We start from the raw sequence: 18,343 nt of genomic DNA, 5'->3' as shown, positions 1-18,343 counted from the left end.
CGCGCATGCGCAGCTCCACGCCTCCCACCGCCACCACTGCCGCCGCCGCCCCGGTGGCTCCGCCGCCGCCCCGGCGCTGGCCCCGCCCCTCTGCGCTCATTGGTGCGCGGCGCCGCGTGGGGATGAATGGGGGCGCTCGGCTCTCTCCCCCCCGCAGCTTCGTGTCCCTTCGGCTCCGCTCGGCTCCTCCCGCCCCCCCCCCCACCATGGCAGCGGGCGGCGGCGAGGGCCCGTGCGCGTTCTGGCGGCGGGTGTCCGGCGCCGAGGAGCGGCGGCTGCTGGAGCTGCAGGCCTACGGGCTGGTGGCGCTGGGCGCCGGCGCCGCGCTGCTGCTGCGCTTCGTGCCCATGCCCTACGGCCGGTACTCGTCGCCCCGCTTCGGCTGCCCGCTGCCCGCGCGGCCCGCCTGGGCGCTGCAGGAGCTGCCCGCGCTGCTCGTCCCGCTCGGCGTGGCCGCTTGCGGGGCTGCCGCCAGCCGCTGGCCCAACCGCGTCCTGCTCGGCTGCTTCGTGCTGCACTACGTGCACAGGTGGGCTCGGGACGGCTGTCCGGGCGTGGGGGGGGGGCACCGGCCCTGGGGGTGGCCAAGGGAAGGGTGGACGTGGTGCTTGGGGACGTGGGTTAGCGGGTGGCAGTGGTGGACCAGGTGATCCTGGAGGTCTTCTCCAACCTCAGTGATTCTCTGACTCTGTTCCAATATTTTAAAATTATTTCCATTAGAGCTCCATTGCATTCACATCGAGGGGATTCCTTCTCCTTTCCTTGCCAAAGCCATGAAAATTTGCCACGTGGAAAATCAGACTTTATAATTGGCCTCACAGTCAACGCACAAAGCGAATTCGTCAAAATATCTGCTGGATTTTCACATTTTGCAATGAATTAGTAGCACAACCTATAAGGTTTGGCAGCTCGTTCACAAAATACATCATACGGCACAGCCCCTGAGCACAAATGCCCACCATGCATGCACAAGTGCCCCCAGCATAAGGCGTATGGCCTTGGTCCGCGGGCTGGTCTACCTGCTGCTGGTGTTTGACTTGCCCCAGTGTGACAGCTCAGGTGCTTTTAACGTGGCTGTCCATCCTCCTGGTATGTCACTCTACTGAGTGGCGCCGTACAGGTAAAGGCGATGGAACTGTTGGCTGCAAGGTGTCTTGGTCAGGTTACAGTCCCCTGCAGTGTGTTTCGCGTGGGCTTTTCCACCTGGTAGATTTTGGATAGGGTTTATGAGCCCATGTTCACTTCTAAGTGCTTGATTATGCCATTCAGCAACAAAGGTGAGCAAAACTAAGTTGTGCTTAACATTGTTTGTCTTTACTGCGCTGGTCGAAGTAATTGCCTTGGATGCGAAGTTCAAAATTTCCATCATAAGGGGAGAGGGGATTCGGCTTGCAGTTCCTGTTAGGCAGCAGAAGGAATGTTTGGGTGTTTAAGCATAACTATCCATTTGAGCTGGGATCAAAGACTCCACTGAGAATTTGGGAAGCAGGATATGGAATATGGATGGCAGGTGTGGAAACCAAAAGTGTTATATCTATTTATGCAACAATTCTTCTTTCCTGGTTCATTATAGGGCACTCATATTTCCTTTCCTGATCCGGCAAGGAAAGCCAACACCATTTTTCACCTTCCTGCTAGCACTTCTGTTCTGCATTTACAACGGATACTTGCAAGGCCGAAGCTTAAGCAACTATGCAGAATACCCTTCAGGCTGGTTAAAAGATCCTTGTTTCATTACAGGTGAGTTAAGACACTGTATGAGAGCACTAGGAGTAGAAATTTCCCTTTGTCTTCGCAGCTTTGTTTTTTATAATGTTACAGTATTCTTCAATCACATTTTACAGTTTTTTTCAGTATTCTAAATAAGCTTAATTATCTTGTTTGTGGTAGCATAGGTGGAAGCCTTTTAATGGTTTTTATTTTACATTTGTAAACAGATATTTTTTCCTGCGATATCAGTGCCAGATGAATGTATTACAGTCTTTATTCCTTAACACCAAAGTGAATAAGAGCCAAGCGTTGCTTCAGTATAGGAACTGCAGGCCTTAAATGGAACTAGCAGCATATGAGTTTAGAACAAATCAGACAGATTTTTCCACATAACATGTAGATTAAGCTAAAATTCCTTTGCTTCTTGATGCTATAGATATTAAAGGTTTATATATGGTCAAGCAGAACTGAACAAATTTACTTGATGAAGTAAAGTCAGTTGCTAAATACCAGGATACCACTTCTAACATCAAAAGTCCTTGATGTTAGGCTATTTTTTATAAACATACCTATCTCCTCCCACTGCAATGAGTGGGCTTTGGCAAAGAACAAAATTGTCGCACAAGGGTGGGGTTGGAAGGTTGATCATTCAGTCCTATCAGGAGGTGAGATTACACTTATGCTTGAAGCCGGGCATATAATTAAAAGGACAAGGTGTTTGCTGACTGTATTCTTTGCCGTACTTTTTGTTTGCTACGCACCTACTTTTGCCTACTGTCAAATGTAATACCATTTTTCTGAGAAAGTATTTACTGAAGGTTCTCTGTGATCTGAAGATAAGGCAGAATATTTTGCCTTGTCAGTGAAAGATGGAATACTGGGTTGTGCGGATTCTTAATCTGACCCAGTACAATTCTTACTGTTTTTCTGGAGTCAAAGCAAGATGGTGTTTCTCACAGATTTCTCAGGCCTTGTACAGCAAGAAAAAGAAAGCTTTATTTTTATTGCAGCATTATGGCAGATGACAGTAGAAGGACACTGTGCTATAATGACTGAGATTGAAGAAATTTAGGTCTAAACAGATTATCTTGCAAAGTTTAAGAGGAAGTATTGTTTGTGCTCCAAAAACGGAGAAAATGAGATACAAGGGAATATCTTGACAGGGGAGGTAGGTAGTCGTATGGACATAAGTGAAACTCTCCTGGTACTTCTGAAGTTCTAGTCTCTTGGTTAAACTTGGTTCCAAAAAAAGCGTTCAAAAGAACAGTTGATCAAAACTGTTAAAGGCTGATGCAACGCAATAAATCTTCAGTTTCCGGTGTCCTAGTTTAGTACCTTAATCAAAACATTATCTCAAAACTGTGCTGTAAACAAAACATGAGTCATGAGGCATAAATTAATGCCTCCTTACTGAAAGGTTAGGAAAAAAAGGTAATAGGTCATGTTCAGGTTTCCTTGATTTTTTTTTTTTTTTGAATGCTGTATTTTAAGGATTTCTGAAATATGTAAATGCACAAATAATAATGTTTAGGTTCATCTGCCTTTAGTTATGATTACTTCTGTGTATGAATTTTAACTTTGTTTTGCAATTAATACCAATGTGGAATTAATTTTTATATTTCCTGTACTCCTAGTTGTAAGAGGTGTTGGTTTCATGACTACAAGGGCACTTTATTTAAGTCTAAACTTACCCTGAAAAGTAAGGAAGTGGAGATTCTTGGTATGCATAGCATCTACTGTAGTACTGTCACTCACTGGCTTTTTTTGAGACTTTTTGTAATAAATCTTGAGATAGGTTGGTATGGGTCTGAGAGAGCCAAACCTAAGACTTCTTCTTTCCTTTATTCCTGCTGAAAGGGTATACATACACTTCTAACTTGGAATGTAGTGGCTATTTACAATAGTTATCTGGGACGAACACAAAATAGCACCATTCGAATATCTGCAGTTCATGCTTGTAGTTTTTCGTCACTCAAATGCGGAAGTGCTTTATTGTATGCCAGATGCTCCCTGAACAATTGGGCTATGTTCTGATTTTTCAGAAACATGTCAGTGTCTTTAAGGCTGTGGCTGAAATGACCAAAAATGAGAAGACTGGAGAGTAGCAGGAAAGCACATTTGCCAAGGGTTAATAAGTTGTTTTAGTCTATATGAAGCTATACAAGGAACAAAAATGGGAGTGAGTCAACAAGTAGCAGACAAACAAGGTTCAGATGAAAGCTGAAGAGAAATTTGCAGCAAAGATAGAGAACACATTGTTTCTTTGAGACCTCCCACCACTGTGGTTAATTAGGTTCACTTCTCCAGATTTCTATCTGTGGATCCTTAGGATACTGATGGAATGCCTGTTTTCAGCTGCTTAGGAGTTAATTTGGAGAAATCAATGCCTTACATCTACACCAGCAATTGATTTGGAGCACTAATATAGCTTTAATGCAGTTCCCTCATGGTTTCTACAGGCTGCATTGGTTTAGTTCAGAGCAGTGAACTAGTCTGTTTTGAAAGGAAAGCAAAAAGTGCTGCTTCAAAGGCAGCACAACATGTGATAAAACTAAGGTTGCAAAGCAAGCAGACTAATGAAGAATATCCCACAGGCTGCCTATGAGAGCTCTAGTCATGCTTTCTCCAATTCTCCCTTTCGTTGTTCTAACTTGCAGCTCTTTTAAGGTTTGAGACCTCATGAGAGCCTACTCACCACTAAGCCTTCACAGCTAAGTTCTATTCAGATAGATGAACTCCCAAATGACTTAGGGCTGTTTAAGATTACCTTGTATAGGCTAATATTATTTGCTGCCTACCGCTGTCTTCTCCCTTTCACTAATATCACCAAACATATATTCAAAGGAAGTCAAAGATGAACAGAAAACTAGTGTTCTATTGAAGTGTTGATTGCCAACCTTAAGCATGTTTTGTCCACAGTAGAAGCTGGATTACAACTGAAGCAACAACTGACTGTGAAATTAGTTACCTTTGCTCTGTGGATCGCTGAATATGAATTGTATTCAGGTTTATCTCCTACTTGCCAGGTTGATAGATCTGTAGAACTATCAAATCTGTAGAGAGTTTTAAGTCCTTTTATTTGTTTCTCTTAGCTTTTTATTTTGACTTCACTGGAGTTCATTCTCTGTTACAGGTATCTTAAAAATGCATTTCTTGTTTAGGTTACAGAAAGAAGTCTTTTATGACTTTGGACTGAGCTTGAGACAGTACGGCAGAAATCTTTCCCTAAAGAAAGTCCAAGCTCTTTCTCTCTTTGCATCATACTTGTTGCAAGCTCCATATTTATAGTGCTCAGCAAGACTAGGTTTAGCAAGACTCTAAACCTAACTTCCGGGAACATGATTATGATGTTTTTGTTGATCTAGTGTTTTTTTATTCCTTTTATTACAGAGTGTGCTGTGGAAACTCTGGCATATTGTCACTAAAAAAAAAAAAAAGACAAAGGTGCGAGGAATGAGAATGGCTGATTCCTTCAGTGTTGTTTAAAATGTTGGTGTGTTTGATTTTCTTTATGGAAGTTAGGGGTTATACACATTAGGTGTGTATATTTGTGCACACATACATTTAAATATATGTGCATACCTGAGTTTGGCAACATGAGAATAAAACTTTATACTTAAAAATATTATTCATGTCAAGAGACCTGTTGATTACTGTGAGCTTTACTGGCCGAAAAGCTCATTGTGGGACTGGGATTGTGCATGATGTCACTAGAATTGTTTATCGTGCTTACATTACTACTGCTTTGAGACAGTATGACTAATGTTTGAAATATGACTTTTTTTTTCTGATTGAGTGCTTTGACTCCAGTGTATTAAAGAGAAGTATTTTAAATATTTCTCTTCAGGTTTTATAGGGTGGCTGGTCGGCATGGCAATCAATATTCATTCTGATCATATTCTTAGAAATCTGAGAAAACCAGGGGAAACCGGTTACAAGATACCAAGAGGTAAGTAAAATGTTACAAAAATCTCTTTAGCAAAAGAAGCACGTTTTGTGAGGAGAAGCTGAGAGAGCTGGGATTCTTTAGCCTAGAGAAGAGAAGGCTCATGGGGATCCCATCAATGTAAATAAGTACTTGATGGGAGGCGACGAAGATGAGGGAGCCAGGTTCTTAGTGGTCCACAGTGACAGGCCAGAAAGCGATGAACACAAATTAAATTAAATTCCATGTGAACACAACTTTTTTACCATGAGGTTGGCCAAAGACTAGAATAGGTTGCCCAGAGAAGCTGTGGAGTCTCCACCTTTGGAGATGCTGAAAATGTGACTGGACACAACTCTGGACATCCTGCTTTAGCTGACCCTGCTTTGAACAGAGTGAGGTTGGACTAGATGATCTCAAGACCCTTCCAACCTAAACTATTCTGCAAGTGTGTGTTACAGAGACCTTCCAAAGCTTGATATATTTTACTGGAGATAGACAAATTGCTATTACCAGTTTCCTGTCATATCATAAATGACTATCTTAGGAAGTGATTTCATAGCGTTCATATTATTCACCAAGAACATAACTTTGTATCTTTACATGGGCAGTTGAATTAACATCTGTTAAGATGAATACAGACATAGTGTGAGATGTTCAGTGTACAAATATTTAAAAGGAAATAAGATTTGTTTTGCTGCATAATCAGGAGGAGTTGGTCTTTTTGATATTACTTATCCAATTCAAGTGCTAGAATTCTGCCGTTTTGTCACAAAAGCAGAGTAATTAAAAGCAAGGTCAAAACGTGTCCTTTATTACGCTTGGCAAATATTTGCTTGTTTGGTCCCACTAGAACATGCACTTACTGAGATGTTATCAATTTGTACTCTAACTTTGGAATTAGGGTGAAAGTTCTTATTTTTTAAAATAACTCCCAGCAGGTGAGTACTGACTGTTTATGCATAATTAGCTGTAAAATGTGTTTAATACAAACTGCCAGTTATTTCTATTGATGAGGGTCAGGATTGAAGTAGCGAAGGTGATCTTTCTCCAGACCTGGCAGGGCACAGGAACAAAAGGGCAATGCATCTTAAGCTAGAGCATAAACTTGCAACTTAAATTTAGAAAAATATTCTTTATCATTAATATAATTTGAGATACTTAACTGGAGAAATGAGACATTGTATGCTAACTAACCCTAGGTGTATTTTATGGGACTATTTAAATGGCATTGTATTTTCTATTTTTTGCATATTTAAAAAAAAAAAGTTTAGTACATGGTCAGATACAGCTTGAAGTAATTATTTACAGAGGTATGGAATCACTTCTGGTACCAAATCTTTTTTCATGATTTGAAGAAGAAGAGTGGAACTGGAGAAGGTCTGTTTTAGAAGGATGTCTGAAGTAGTCCTTCATAGTACAGCTTGAACTGGAAAACAGTTTCCCCTGCCTTTAAAAATATATGGAGACATTGGTGATATAGGATGTCTTAGACTTATATTGTATATGTCCTTCATTAAGGTGCTTTTCAAATAAACCTGTCCTGCTTTTAGGAGGAATGTTTGAGTATGTCAGTGGAGCCAACTTTTTTGGAGAGATCCTGGAATGGTTTGGGTTTGCCCTTGCCTGCTGCACCATCGAAAGCCTTGCATTTGCATTGTGTACGCTTTTTATCTTGGGCTCTAGGGCAAAGCAACACCACCAGTAAGTGTTTGTCTTATTTCTATTGTCTCTGTGCCACACTTCATTTCCAATGTATAAGTTATACCTCATCCCATAGGGATGTTGCAGAGCAAGTCTAATGAAAAGCTGTTAACTGCAGTGAAGAATGAGATAACGCTTCAAGCAGCACTAAACATAAGATTGCAGCAAAGTAGTGTTAAGCATAAGGAATATAAGTGCACACAATGTACAATGAGGTAGTCAAAATAATGGCTATTCATTACATGAACACAATTCATCCTGGACCTGTAAAGATCTGATACATTTGGGAAAATTACCTTTGCTTGATCATACATTATAGTCTACTTTCCATTGCAGCTCAAACTTTTTACTATAGTATTAAATTACTGAAAATAACCAAAGGTTTCTGCTACAGGCAGGACCATCAAAATCAAGTCTATTAAATATCCATTTAATAGAGTTGATTTCTTATTTTTGTATATGAAGGCTCTGCTCTGTAAATAAACTATCAGACTGATAATGTACTGTATTCACATTTTGGCTTTCCTGTTAATAGAAGAATCAGTTTGAGAAAACTTCTTGAAAGAATTCTTTCTCAGGAATAGCACACTTAAAAGAACCTGAACAACCCAATCTTAGTTATTTTTGGCTTCCTGCTTTGGCTGTTTTTGTGGAACTTGGTGGCATAAGAGGAAATGAACTTAAATAGAAGGAGGAGGTAGACTGGAAGAATGCCATTGCTAAGTGTCAGATAAGCCATGGTTTTGCCTAGCAGAGTCTTCAAAACTTCCAGAAATAAATATTTTTCTGTACCTTGTTGGGTGTTCCAGTTCTGTATTACCATCCGAGTAAACAAGATTCTCTTACTATACAACCTGAAACTTCCAGGTCACCTACGACTATTTCTCCTTGTTCTACCACCTGCCACTGCTGGGTGAGCCATAATGTACTTTGGGTTGGGAGGGGCATCTGAAGGTTGTCTAGTCCAGTTACCTAGTTTGACCTGCTCCTGCCAAGGCTAACACCAAAGCTACACCCTTTTGCCAAGTCCTTCATCCAGCTGAGTTCAGAGTGCCTCCAAGGATGGAGATCCTAGCACCACTGAGGGGAAAAAAAAAATCCCGTTCCAGTGCTTTGCCATGCTTATGGGGGAATATTGTTTTCCTTATGTCTAGCTGGAATTGTCCATGATGCAGCGCTTATTCCCTGCCACTCGTCCTTTTGCTGTGCACCTCTAAAAAGGCTATTTATATTCTCAAATATCTTTGGGTACTGGATGACTGCAATTAAATGCCCCTTCAAGATGACTAAGACTAATTCCTTCAGCCTCTCCCCAAGTATTTTATGTTCCAACTACACAGCTGTATTACTGACCATATGCTGGACTCACCTCTATTTTGTGGGCATTTCTGTTGCACTGGAAGCCCGAAACTGGATGCAGATTCTTGACTGCTGAATAGTGGAGAACAAGCACTTCCCTTGACTTGGTGGCTCTACACACGTTAAAGCAGCCCAGTACACAGCTCTGTCATCACTGCAGGGATCCATCACTGACCCATGTTCAACTTGTCCACCAGAATGTCCATGCATTTTTGTGCAGAGTTGCTACCTAACCAATTAGTCTCTAATCTGTTGTCTAGCATGGGGCTATTACATCCTAGCCATGGGAGTTTGCATTTTGTTCATAGTTTTGCTCTGTTGTCTTAAGTAACTCCCCTTCCGACTTCCAGTAGTCATATGTGAAAATAACAGGGTCCCTTGGCTTCTTCCTCATCAGACTGAGTGCTGTATTCCTCAGTCTCTACTCATACATTGTTCTTCAGGCTCAAATTCCATGGTTGGTTTCCATTTATCTTAAGCCTTGATAAAACGTTGAGCTCTTTACTTAGAGCTTTATGAAAAGCTAAGGGTTGTTAAAGGAAATAATTTGCATTAAGGGAATAAATGCATTAAACAGGAAGAGGAGTGAAGGGGAAAAAAAAAGACAAATAGCGAAGCCATGTAATTGAAGAATATTTTAGTTTTGGCTGTTTGGAAAACTTAAAATAAATGGCTGAAAAGGATAAATAATGTAATGCTGGTATCCCACAGCTTCAGGTAATCATGCAATGTATGCTTTCTATAGAAGAAATCACAGGACTTCCTCTCACGTGTCACTGCAAATAGGCCACAAGCATTTATTCTAGATGAAAACTATGAGCCTGCACAACACCAACATGTTTTAGTTTGTCAATTTTTTTCTCTGCTTATTTGAACTTTGATCTTTCAGTTGATTATTGTTGTATGAACACTTGCAACTTTGAGGATCCCAAATGAAGTTATCGAAAGGAAAAAAAGGAGTTATTAGAGAACTGGAAGAGCTATTTGAAAGTGGGAGTGAATGTTTGTTGTAAGGTGATCAGAGAAATAACATTTATTAGTGCTATACAGTCATTCTTTTGAAATTGTCCAGATTTGAAAATAGTTAATTTGAAGTTAATTTGAAATAATAATTTGAAGAGGGTTAGTAGTAAGGCTACTGTGATGTTTGAAGTGTCCAGTTTGATTATCCATGTCCTGATTGGGGTTGAAGATGTTTCTGTCCAGAAAAGAATTGTTGTTCCAATGTGTAAAACATCTCTTGCTTCTACATGTAGTCATTATAAAATTTGTCTTTTTATCCTTTTGGATATTTTTTTTCCTCTACTTCTAAAATATAAATAGGATGCATTACAATGCACATCTTACAAGAGAAGTCCATTCCTTCCCTGGCTGCTCTCATCGCACCTACTAGTTTGATTTCCCATTGCTAGCAACGATAGCTTTGTTTTGTTGTAGTTGGCAATTAGATTTCCTTAGAATGAGTGTGGTAAATAGCGATTTTCTATCCAGAGTAGGTTCTAAAGACACTGTTCTGGTTTGTATCCAACAAATATATGGATTAAATTGAAAGCTTTATATAGTTAATTAACTTCCTTGACAATATTTTAAAGATGCAATACTCATCACATTTGTACCTTTGTTTTTCAGGTGGTACCTTGAGAAATTTGAAGACTACCCAAAGGATAGAAAAATTCTGATTCCATTTGTGTATTAACGGATGCTTTGAATACCATCAGGTTCTGGTGGTAACGCTGTTTTTGAAATGGTTACTTTTTGGAACAACTAACACCTTACAAGTGTTAGCCAGTTGGCATACTGTGTTCACTAGTGACAAAGCGTTGTGCTGCTATTAGTTACTGCTTTTCTTAATGAAACCCCCAAATCTGATGGACATGGTGAACAGGAACGAAAGTGCTTTTGCAACAACACAGCACTGTTGTGAATACGTAAGTCAAGATGATTGAATTCACATCGTGGAAACTACTGTACAGGATTTCTGATGTTTCATTTTCAGCCTATAGAGTGTTTGGGTATTACCCATCTGATCTAGCCATGTCCTGAGGATTGTGCTATGAGCCCAGTCACCCTTAGTGTATAATTTGGCTGGTGCATTTTGCCTCTTACTTGCCTGCATATGCAAATGGGGTTGATTTGTCTTGCCTTCCTAACTTTCTTCCCCTTCCCCCCATTTCCAGGAGAACTGATGCAGACCAAAGACATTGAATGAATATAGTTGCTGTTAGGCGAGAAATGTTCTTCCTCATCTCTGCACTCTTGCACAGATATGAATGATATATAGGTAAAATGTAATACTGTTTACACCAATAGCTGTAGTGATAATTCTCCCAAATAACGGATTTAGTCATCTACCTCTAAAACTTCATAACTATCTCAAATAATACTCAACATGTGTTTTTGCATTCAGCACTATTTTTAGAGGATATTTTTTATTAAGGGTGCTCACTACAGTCTAGCACTGTTAAAAATTCTTTGTAATATTCTCTAAAGGTTTTTACAGAATTTTCTTACTTTGCAGTTTTAAAAAAGTCTTTCTTTTCCTGTTGATAATGGTCTAGTTGATTTTTATATTCAAAGTTTGGAATCTTTTAGTGCTTCCTTCTTGTTTCATTAATGTTAGTTCTCACACTGCTATATTTTTCTCCTGAAGGAATCCAGAGGGATTTCAAAAACATGATAGGATCTCAAGTGTACAGGCTTCTGAGTTCTGGACACATCTATGTCCTTTGAATATTTGTGATATTAAAGAGTGTTTTTTAGAATTGCAGAGAAGTCGGGTTTTCTACAGAAAGCCTCAAGGAAAAAAATGAACTGCTGCAAACGTATTTTAGAAATCTATGGAAATCAAAAACAAATTGATAATACAACTTAACTAGATGTTGAGTGTTCCGGTATGGTATTGTGTTAAGCTTTGTCCAGTGTTCAAAATTCTTTCTTTGCTATGACCTACACAGCTATAGTAATCCATGTAATATGAGGGTGGAATTTTACTTTTCTAATTTTAAGTATTTTCTTTTAAAAAGTACATTCAAGAAATGGGCAGTGAAAAAGGACTCTGCCACCCAAGATTTTTCTTAACAGTGGTGTCTTCCTGCTTTCCTTCTTGTAACAGTTACACAGTACTTAGTGCACTGAAGTCTTGGCTATCATTAAGGATTTATTCAGTGATACAGAGCAATGTAACACATTTTATCATTATTGACTGAAATAGTTAAAGGATGGAGGGGAGAGAAGCTGTCACTCATACCATGATGATAACTTGTCCTACAGCCAAGCCATTGGACTGCCAGTTGCTCTGCACAGTGATGACCAGTTACTGCCTCAGCCGTCATCCGGGAAGTGCAGCTTATGGAGAGTCTAGGAATACCCACTCCTTTGAAGTTAGTGTCAGTTGGCACATTGCTTGGTTCTCAAATTGTTTAATCTTTTATTTGATGTTTATGTCTTTTACGTCTTTTCTTAGTGTTTTACAGAAAACTTGAGGCTTTCCTTTTTATTTATTTTTTGTTATCATGCTGTAATGCAACACTTGATCCTAGCTGTTTTGATGAAAGTTGGTCATGAAGTCTCTCAGGGGAAGGATGACTTACCCTCAGTGGAGCTAGTGGATAACAGAAGTTCAATAGGATCACTTAAAGCATAGTCTGAAGAGAATTTTAGGAACTGTTTTAATTTCCAGGTATTTCTAAGCCCTTTTGCAGCATGGTATCTAAGCCATCCAGTTATCAATACCTGTTTTAGAAGAGCAAAATGTATCAACATCTCATCTAGGGGTTTAAAGACTTGCATGGTTTACAGTGAATTAATGTTTATATTTTGGGGTTAGTTTAAAAAAAAAAACAAACAACTAATGGTACAACCATTTATTATATATTATAGTCTTTATTGTTTACAGAAAACTTTTATTGATGCCTCAGTTTTGCTCTGGTTCTATGCTGCTAAGTGTTTATCTCGACAAAAATTTAACTGGTTTTGCTCGCAATGTTAATTTATGGTTTACATATAGGGGAATGAAGGTCTGAAACATGGCACTCTGAGGGTTTATTGGTGGTTTTTTCATTTACTTCTTACAGAAAAGGAAACACTAAGTTGTATGGGATGTGAATGTCAATGCATTTGGAAATTCTAGTTAACTGCAATATTAAAAAAAATGCAGAAGGTTTTGTTTTTTGTTTATATTTTATATTCTAATCATACTGCTGAAACCTGTCACAACTGAACTACAGAACTTTATTTAAGGCAGTTCATTCTTATATATCATACAGTATACCAAGGTGAACAGCATTGGTGAAAACCATATAGGTTGGAGAGCTGAGCGATCACCAACCGCATGAAGTTCAATAAGAGCAAGTGCCGGGTCCTGCACCTGGGACGGGGAAACCCTGGCTGCACGTACAGACTGGGCGATGTGACGCTGGAGAGCAGCCTAGAAGAGAGGGATCTGGGGGTTGTGGTAGACAGCAAGTTGAATATGAGCCAGCAGTGTGCCCTGGCGGCCAGGAGGGCCAACCGTGTCCTGGGGTGCATCAAGCACGGCATCGCTAGTAGGTCAAGGGAGGTGATTGTCCCGCTCTACTCTGCGCTGGTGCGGCCTCACCTCGAGTACTGTGTGCAGTTCTGGGCACCACAGTATAAAAAGGACATGAAACTGTTGGAGAGTGTACAGAGGAGGGCTACGAAGATGGTGAAAGGCCTGGAGGGGAAGACGTACGAGGAACGGCTGAGGTCACTGGGCCTGTTCAGCCTGGAGAAGAGGAGGCTGAGGGGAGACCTCATCACAGTCTACAACTTCCTCGTAAGGGGGTGTCGAGAGGCAGGAGACCTTTTCTCCATTAACACCAGTGACAGGACCCGCGGGAACGGGGTTAAGCTGAGGCAGGGGAAATTTAGGCTCGACATCAGGAGGGGGTTCTTCACAGAGAGGGTGGTTGCACACTGGAACAGGCTCCCCAGGGAAGTGGTCACTGCACCGAGCCTGTCTGAATTTAAGAAGAGATTGGACTGTGCACTTAGTCACATGGTCTGAACTTTTGGGTAGACCTGTGCGGTGTCAAGAGTTGGACTTGATGATCCTTAAGGGTCCCTTCCAACTCAGGATATTCTATGATTCTATGATATAATCAATTTGCTCAAATTCTAGAAATGTCTCTTATTTAAACAGTATTCCCTTTCATTTTTAATACTTCACTTGTACTCTCCTCCCCTTTTAGGAGCATTGACAGAATTTATCTGTGAGAAAATATCTAATACCGAGAAATCTTTCTTCAAAGTACGTAGTGTTAAAATGAATTATGTTCTACCCTTTCCAGAAGGAGAAAATGTGTACACTCTCTAGCAATTTCTAACAGACACGTCTATTCAGATCACCTGCATCTTTCACAAGGATCCCCTACTAATAAAACGTAGTTTGTGGTGTTTTGCTTGAATACTTTTTCCTGTTAGCAGTCATTGCTATAACTTGTGGAGATTGGCTAAGGGTTTTTGTACCAGTGCTTTCATTATCCCAAGTGAGGTCTTGAGGACTGTAATAGTAAGGTTGTATTAAAATATCCCAGGTACATATATGACCTTGACTAGATGCACTCAAAAAATAAAATAGAAGTTACAAGATAAGTTGTCTAGTGATACATTTGTATGTAAAGCAAACTAAGTAACTGAGATGCTCTGTGCTTGCATGTAGATAGATTAAAGAATAACAGAAGCAGAGGCTACATTTTCAGATTCTTCCTCTGCTAGTTCAGAGTGAACTTTTCATTTGGACCAACAATAGCACTTCTGTGCGCATGCATGAGCAAGCAATTATGGAAATTTCTGTTGGAAGACAATGGAAGGGATGAGCCTATAACAAGGTTTGCACCTAACGGTGGCTCAGCTTCCACTTGATCTTGTTGAGCTTCTGAAAAAGTCTCGTAGATCTCGTTTAATTTAATGTTGGCATTGCAAGCAAAACTAATACCTTGTTTTGTTGTGTATTTTTGTTGAGTGGAAGCAATAAGTTTGTTTGCAGAATTGAATGGAAATATTATAATGAAAGAATATAAATCTGTATAACGACTGATTCAGCATGTGGTGATCTAGTTCATCAATTGAGGTAACGTGTTTGATTACATAGAGGCCTACTTGTAGGTCATCTTCTACAGATACTCAAAAGTCTCTTTGAAATGCAGTCTCTGGATGTAGATAAACTAAGTAAGGTTTTTCTGCCGTAATAGTTAAATTTTGTCTAAGTGTTCCTAAAAAGTATTCCTGTAACATTATGGACATCATTTTTAGATCACTGGCTTAAAATGGCAAGGAAGAAGGTGTCATGGAGCATATGGCAGCAGCCCTTCTTAACAGAGGCTGCCTTGTTAAACTGAGCACAACTTTCTTGTTCTGTTATGTTCTCAATAATGCTTCCAAGAAGATGCACTTAAATCTCTCTTGAGGTGTTTCTGGGAAGGGATACCATTGACCTGCCAGGGTAGACAACCTCCAACACAGCTCTGAAGAGTTGCATTTGTTCAGTTGCAGTGATCAGCAGGGGTTGCAGTTCCCCACTAGTTCACCCAAATCTCAGAGGGAAATAACCTGCTTGTAAGACTGAGCTTTCTCTCTTTAGCCAGGCAATTCCACTGAGATAGTTTTATGTGTGGATTATTTTAACTCTTGTTTTGTAGGTTCACTTTCTTGATATTTTTAACGATCTGTCCATATTCTAATAAAATCTGAATTGAATAGAACCTTACTTTTCCTTTAAACTGATCTGTTCTTACAGCTCCCACTTATTTCTTTTACTCACTGAGATCAGGTCTCCTCATTAGATACCACATAGCTATTGTTAGTGGAAATTTCCTCCTCCAATTTCTTTCCTTTGTATGTTTATCCCTGTAGCTCTTTACTTTGATTTATTGTAGTCTTTAAAATCCCTTTCAAAAGTAACTTTTTTTCTTTATGCCCTTCAGTCTCTTCTGTTATGCCATAACTTACTCCAATATATAAGCTTTTTATAGAACGTTATTCCTATTGCTATCACTTTTTCTCATAGTTACTTACTCCTGCTGAGACAAGTTTATGCAAATTTTATTTTTTAAAATTGTGAAATAAAGCAATTGCATTGCACTTGTAGGCAGAGGTCTTTTGTCAATTGCTTTAAGTGGTTTTCTTAAACTGAAACTGTTACACAATATTTTGCAAGGTAGACATTTCAAATCTCAACTGATTTATAATTGCTACTTTTAAAAGGGTTACTAGCAAAAGTCGACAAAAGTCAAGTAATTATACTTTGTTTTCTAATTCCTTATGCTAGATGGATCGCCGTCACAGTAGCTTTCAATTTCAGTTCAGTGTAGACAGCATAATGCAAGTCCTCTGCAAATGTATTCCCATCTGCTACTGGAGCTAAATCACAGATATCACCAAGCATGCACAGTATTTATATTTCTGAAAGCTGATGATACTGCATAGGTAAATGTCAGTTCTCATATCGCAACATCACTCCTGCTAACGTTCTTGAATGTTCCAGTTCCTTTTACAGATAAAATAAAAATTTACAAGTAACACTGCAGATAACCAACCCTGCTTTATTTTTTATCAAGTAATGTCATCTTCTATTTTGTGGTGTGCTAAGCTAACTAGAAACATGAGCTGCATTATTTAACTTTGATGAAATCCAAACACTTGAATTCTTACTGTGGCACTGCACAGATGTGGGTTTAGTGGATACCTATAGCACTACAGCTGCCCTTTCCCACTAAGCGCTGCCTAGAGCAGAAAGAGCAAGTCACAGTAGCAACTTCAAGGACAGTCCCCTCCTCTAACTCAAAGTTATATTTCTCCCAGCTGTGGACCACGAACAGACAAGAATGCACCTCAGAACAAGCCTCTAAAAGTCATCAGCAAAGGTCTTTGCCAGTTGTTTGATTCTTTATTTCACAATATGTATAGCAATAAAGGATATTAAACTTTGTTCTTAATTTTGCAATGAATATGGTGTCAAGGAAGTTTAATAAAGTGTGTTACACTTCTGGGCTGTGAAGTCCCTTTGGTTAGGTGGCTTGGAGGAGCTGGAAGGGAGGGCTGTTAGATGGAACTGTGTTTTCAGTCCTGATGATGATGATGAAAGCCAGAGACAATGCCAGACTTGTCTCTGCCACGTACAGCATTTCAGCACCATCCTAGAGTAGTCGTTCTCAGAAGGAGCAGTCAGGCATTGGGACGGGTTGCCCAGGGAGGTGGTGGCGTCACTGTCCCTGGGGGCGTTCAAGGAAAGGTTGGATCTGGTGCTTAGGGACATGGTTTAGTGGGTGACATTGGTGGTACGGGGTATGGTTGGACCAGATGATCTTGGAGGTCTCTTCCAACCTTAATGATTCTATGATTCTAAGTCTTGTATCCTCCCTCACGTGTTCCCATTTTCCCCTCAAGGCACTGCAAATACCACTGTTTGAGCCTCTAGATCGTTCTGTGGCACAGCCCCACAAGGAAGTGCAAATCAGCTAATGTGTGCCTGAAACTGCAAACAGTGAGCTTAGAAGAAAAAAAAAAAAAACCAAAAAAATTAGTACGTTGGTCTGCATAGTGCTGGAGTTGACCATGGAGCAAAAAAAGGCTTTAAAACTGCTTAGAGAAGCCTCTTGGGCTATCAGCATCAAGTGATGCCACACTAACTCTTAGGAGGTTGCCATCTTCCCCACCATTCCTGTTTCGAAGCTGAGTATTTGCTCGAGCAGTGAATTCTGTCAGGTGTGTGGAAGTGGCTGGTTGGCCAGGCCCAGTGGATTGGGATGAGTGATCAGCTCGATATCCAGCTGCTGTGTGGTAAGGAGTGGGGCACCTCAGGCTTAAGACTGATTCCCACATTGTTCGGTGTCTTCAATAACAACCTGAATGGTGAAACGCAGCGCGCCTCCCAGCAAATTGGCAGATGACCCAAACTTTGAGGGAGTGGCTGGAAAGACAAATAGCAGTGCCCCAATTCAGAGGGATCTTGAGAAACCTGAGGACTGGGAAGCAGGAACCTCATGCAGGCCAGTAAGGAGAAAGACACAGTTCTGCGTGGGTTGGGACAAGACAACCACAAGCATCAGCATAGGGCAGGTGAGCAGAAGGCCTGCTGGAATGGAGCTAGGGTTTACAGCTGGTGCCAGCAGCGTGCTCTTGCTATGAGCAGGCCAAGCCACGCTTCAGGCTGTGGGCCTTGTATATATGAAAGTATGAGGGAAGTTATCATTTGCCTTTGTTCAGCACGTGTGAGGCCAAGTCTGAAATAGCGTGTCTGTTTATGTCCTCTCCCCCTGCAAACCCCGCAGTCCAAGGGGACACTCAGATGCTGGAGAAGGTCCTGCAGAAGGCAACCGTGGTGGTCAGAGGCCAGGAGCACATGTACTGTCAGAAGAATTTGAGGGAGCTGGTCTTATTTAGCCTGGTGGAGAGGAGGCCATGTAGTAGTTGCCTGAAATGACTTGAAGACAGTTGCAAAGGTGACGAGCTAAATTATTCTCAGTAGTGGTCGGGATTCAGTTTCTGCCTAAATGTCCACAGATGTAAGACCAGGAATGAGCATAAGAGTTTGAGGTGTTGGGGGTTGCCAAATGCATTACCCAACAGAGGCGAGGCTGCCACAGCTCCATGTCCTCAGGTCCAGAAGGTATCAGGGCTGAGCCT

The 18,343-nt window shown here is 40.7% G+C and overlaps 1 protein-coding gene across 1 annotated transcript; it reads left to right on the top strand.

The window, feature by feature from the left end:
- The first annotated feature begins 5 nt into the window (after positions 1-5).
- SRD5A1 (steroid 5 alpha-reductase 1) lies at positions 6-16,704 on the top strand. Its single transcript, XM_048076374.2, has 5 exons — positions 6-529; positions 1,574-1,740; positions 5,558-5,659; positions 7,189-7,339; positions 10,328-16,704. Exons 1-5 carry the CDS (start codon positions 6-8, stop codon positions 10,392-10,394), a joined length of 1,011 nt encoding a protein of 336 aa, XP_047932331.2. The 3' UTR covers positions 10,395-16,704.
- The last annotated feature ends 1,639 nt before the right edge of the window (positions 16,705-18,343 follow it).

Source organism: Anser cygnoides, chromosome 2 (genome assembly GCF_040182565.1).
Source record: "Anser cygnoides isolate HZ-2024a breed goose chromosome 2, Taihu_goose_T2T_genome, whole genome shotgun sequence".
Lineage (NCBI taxonomy): Eukaryota > Metazoa > Chordata > Aves > Anseriformes > Anatidae > Anser > Anser cygnoides.
Note: the sequence above shows the minus strand (reverse complement) of the source record. Positions and strands in the feature narration are given on the sequence as shown.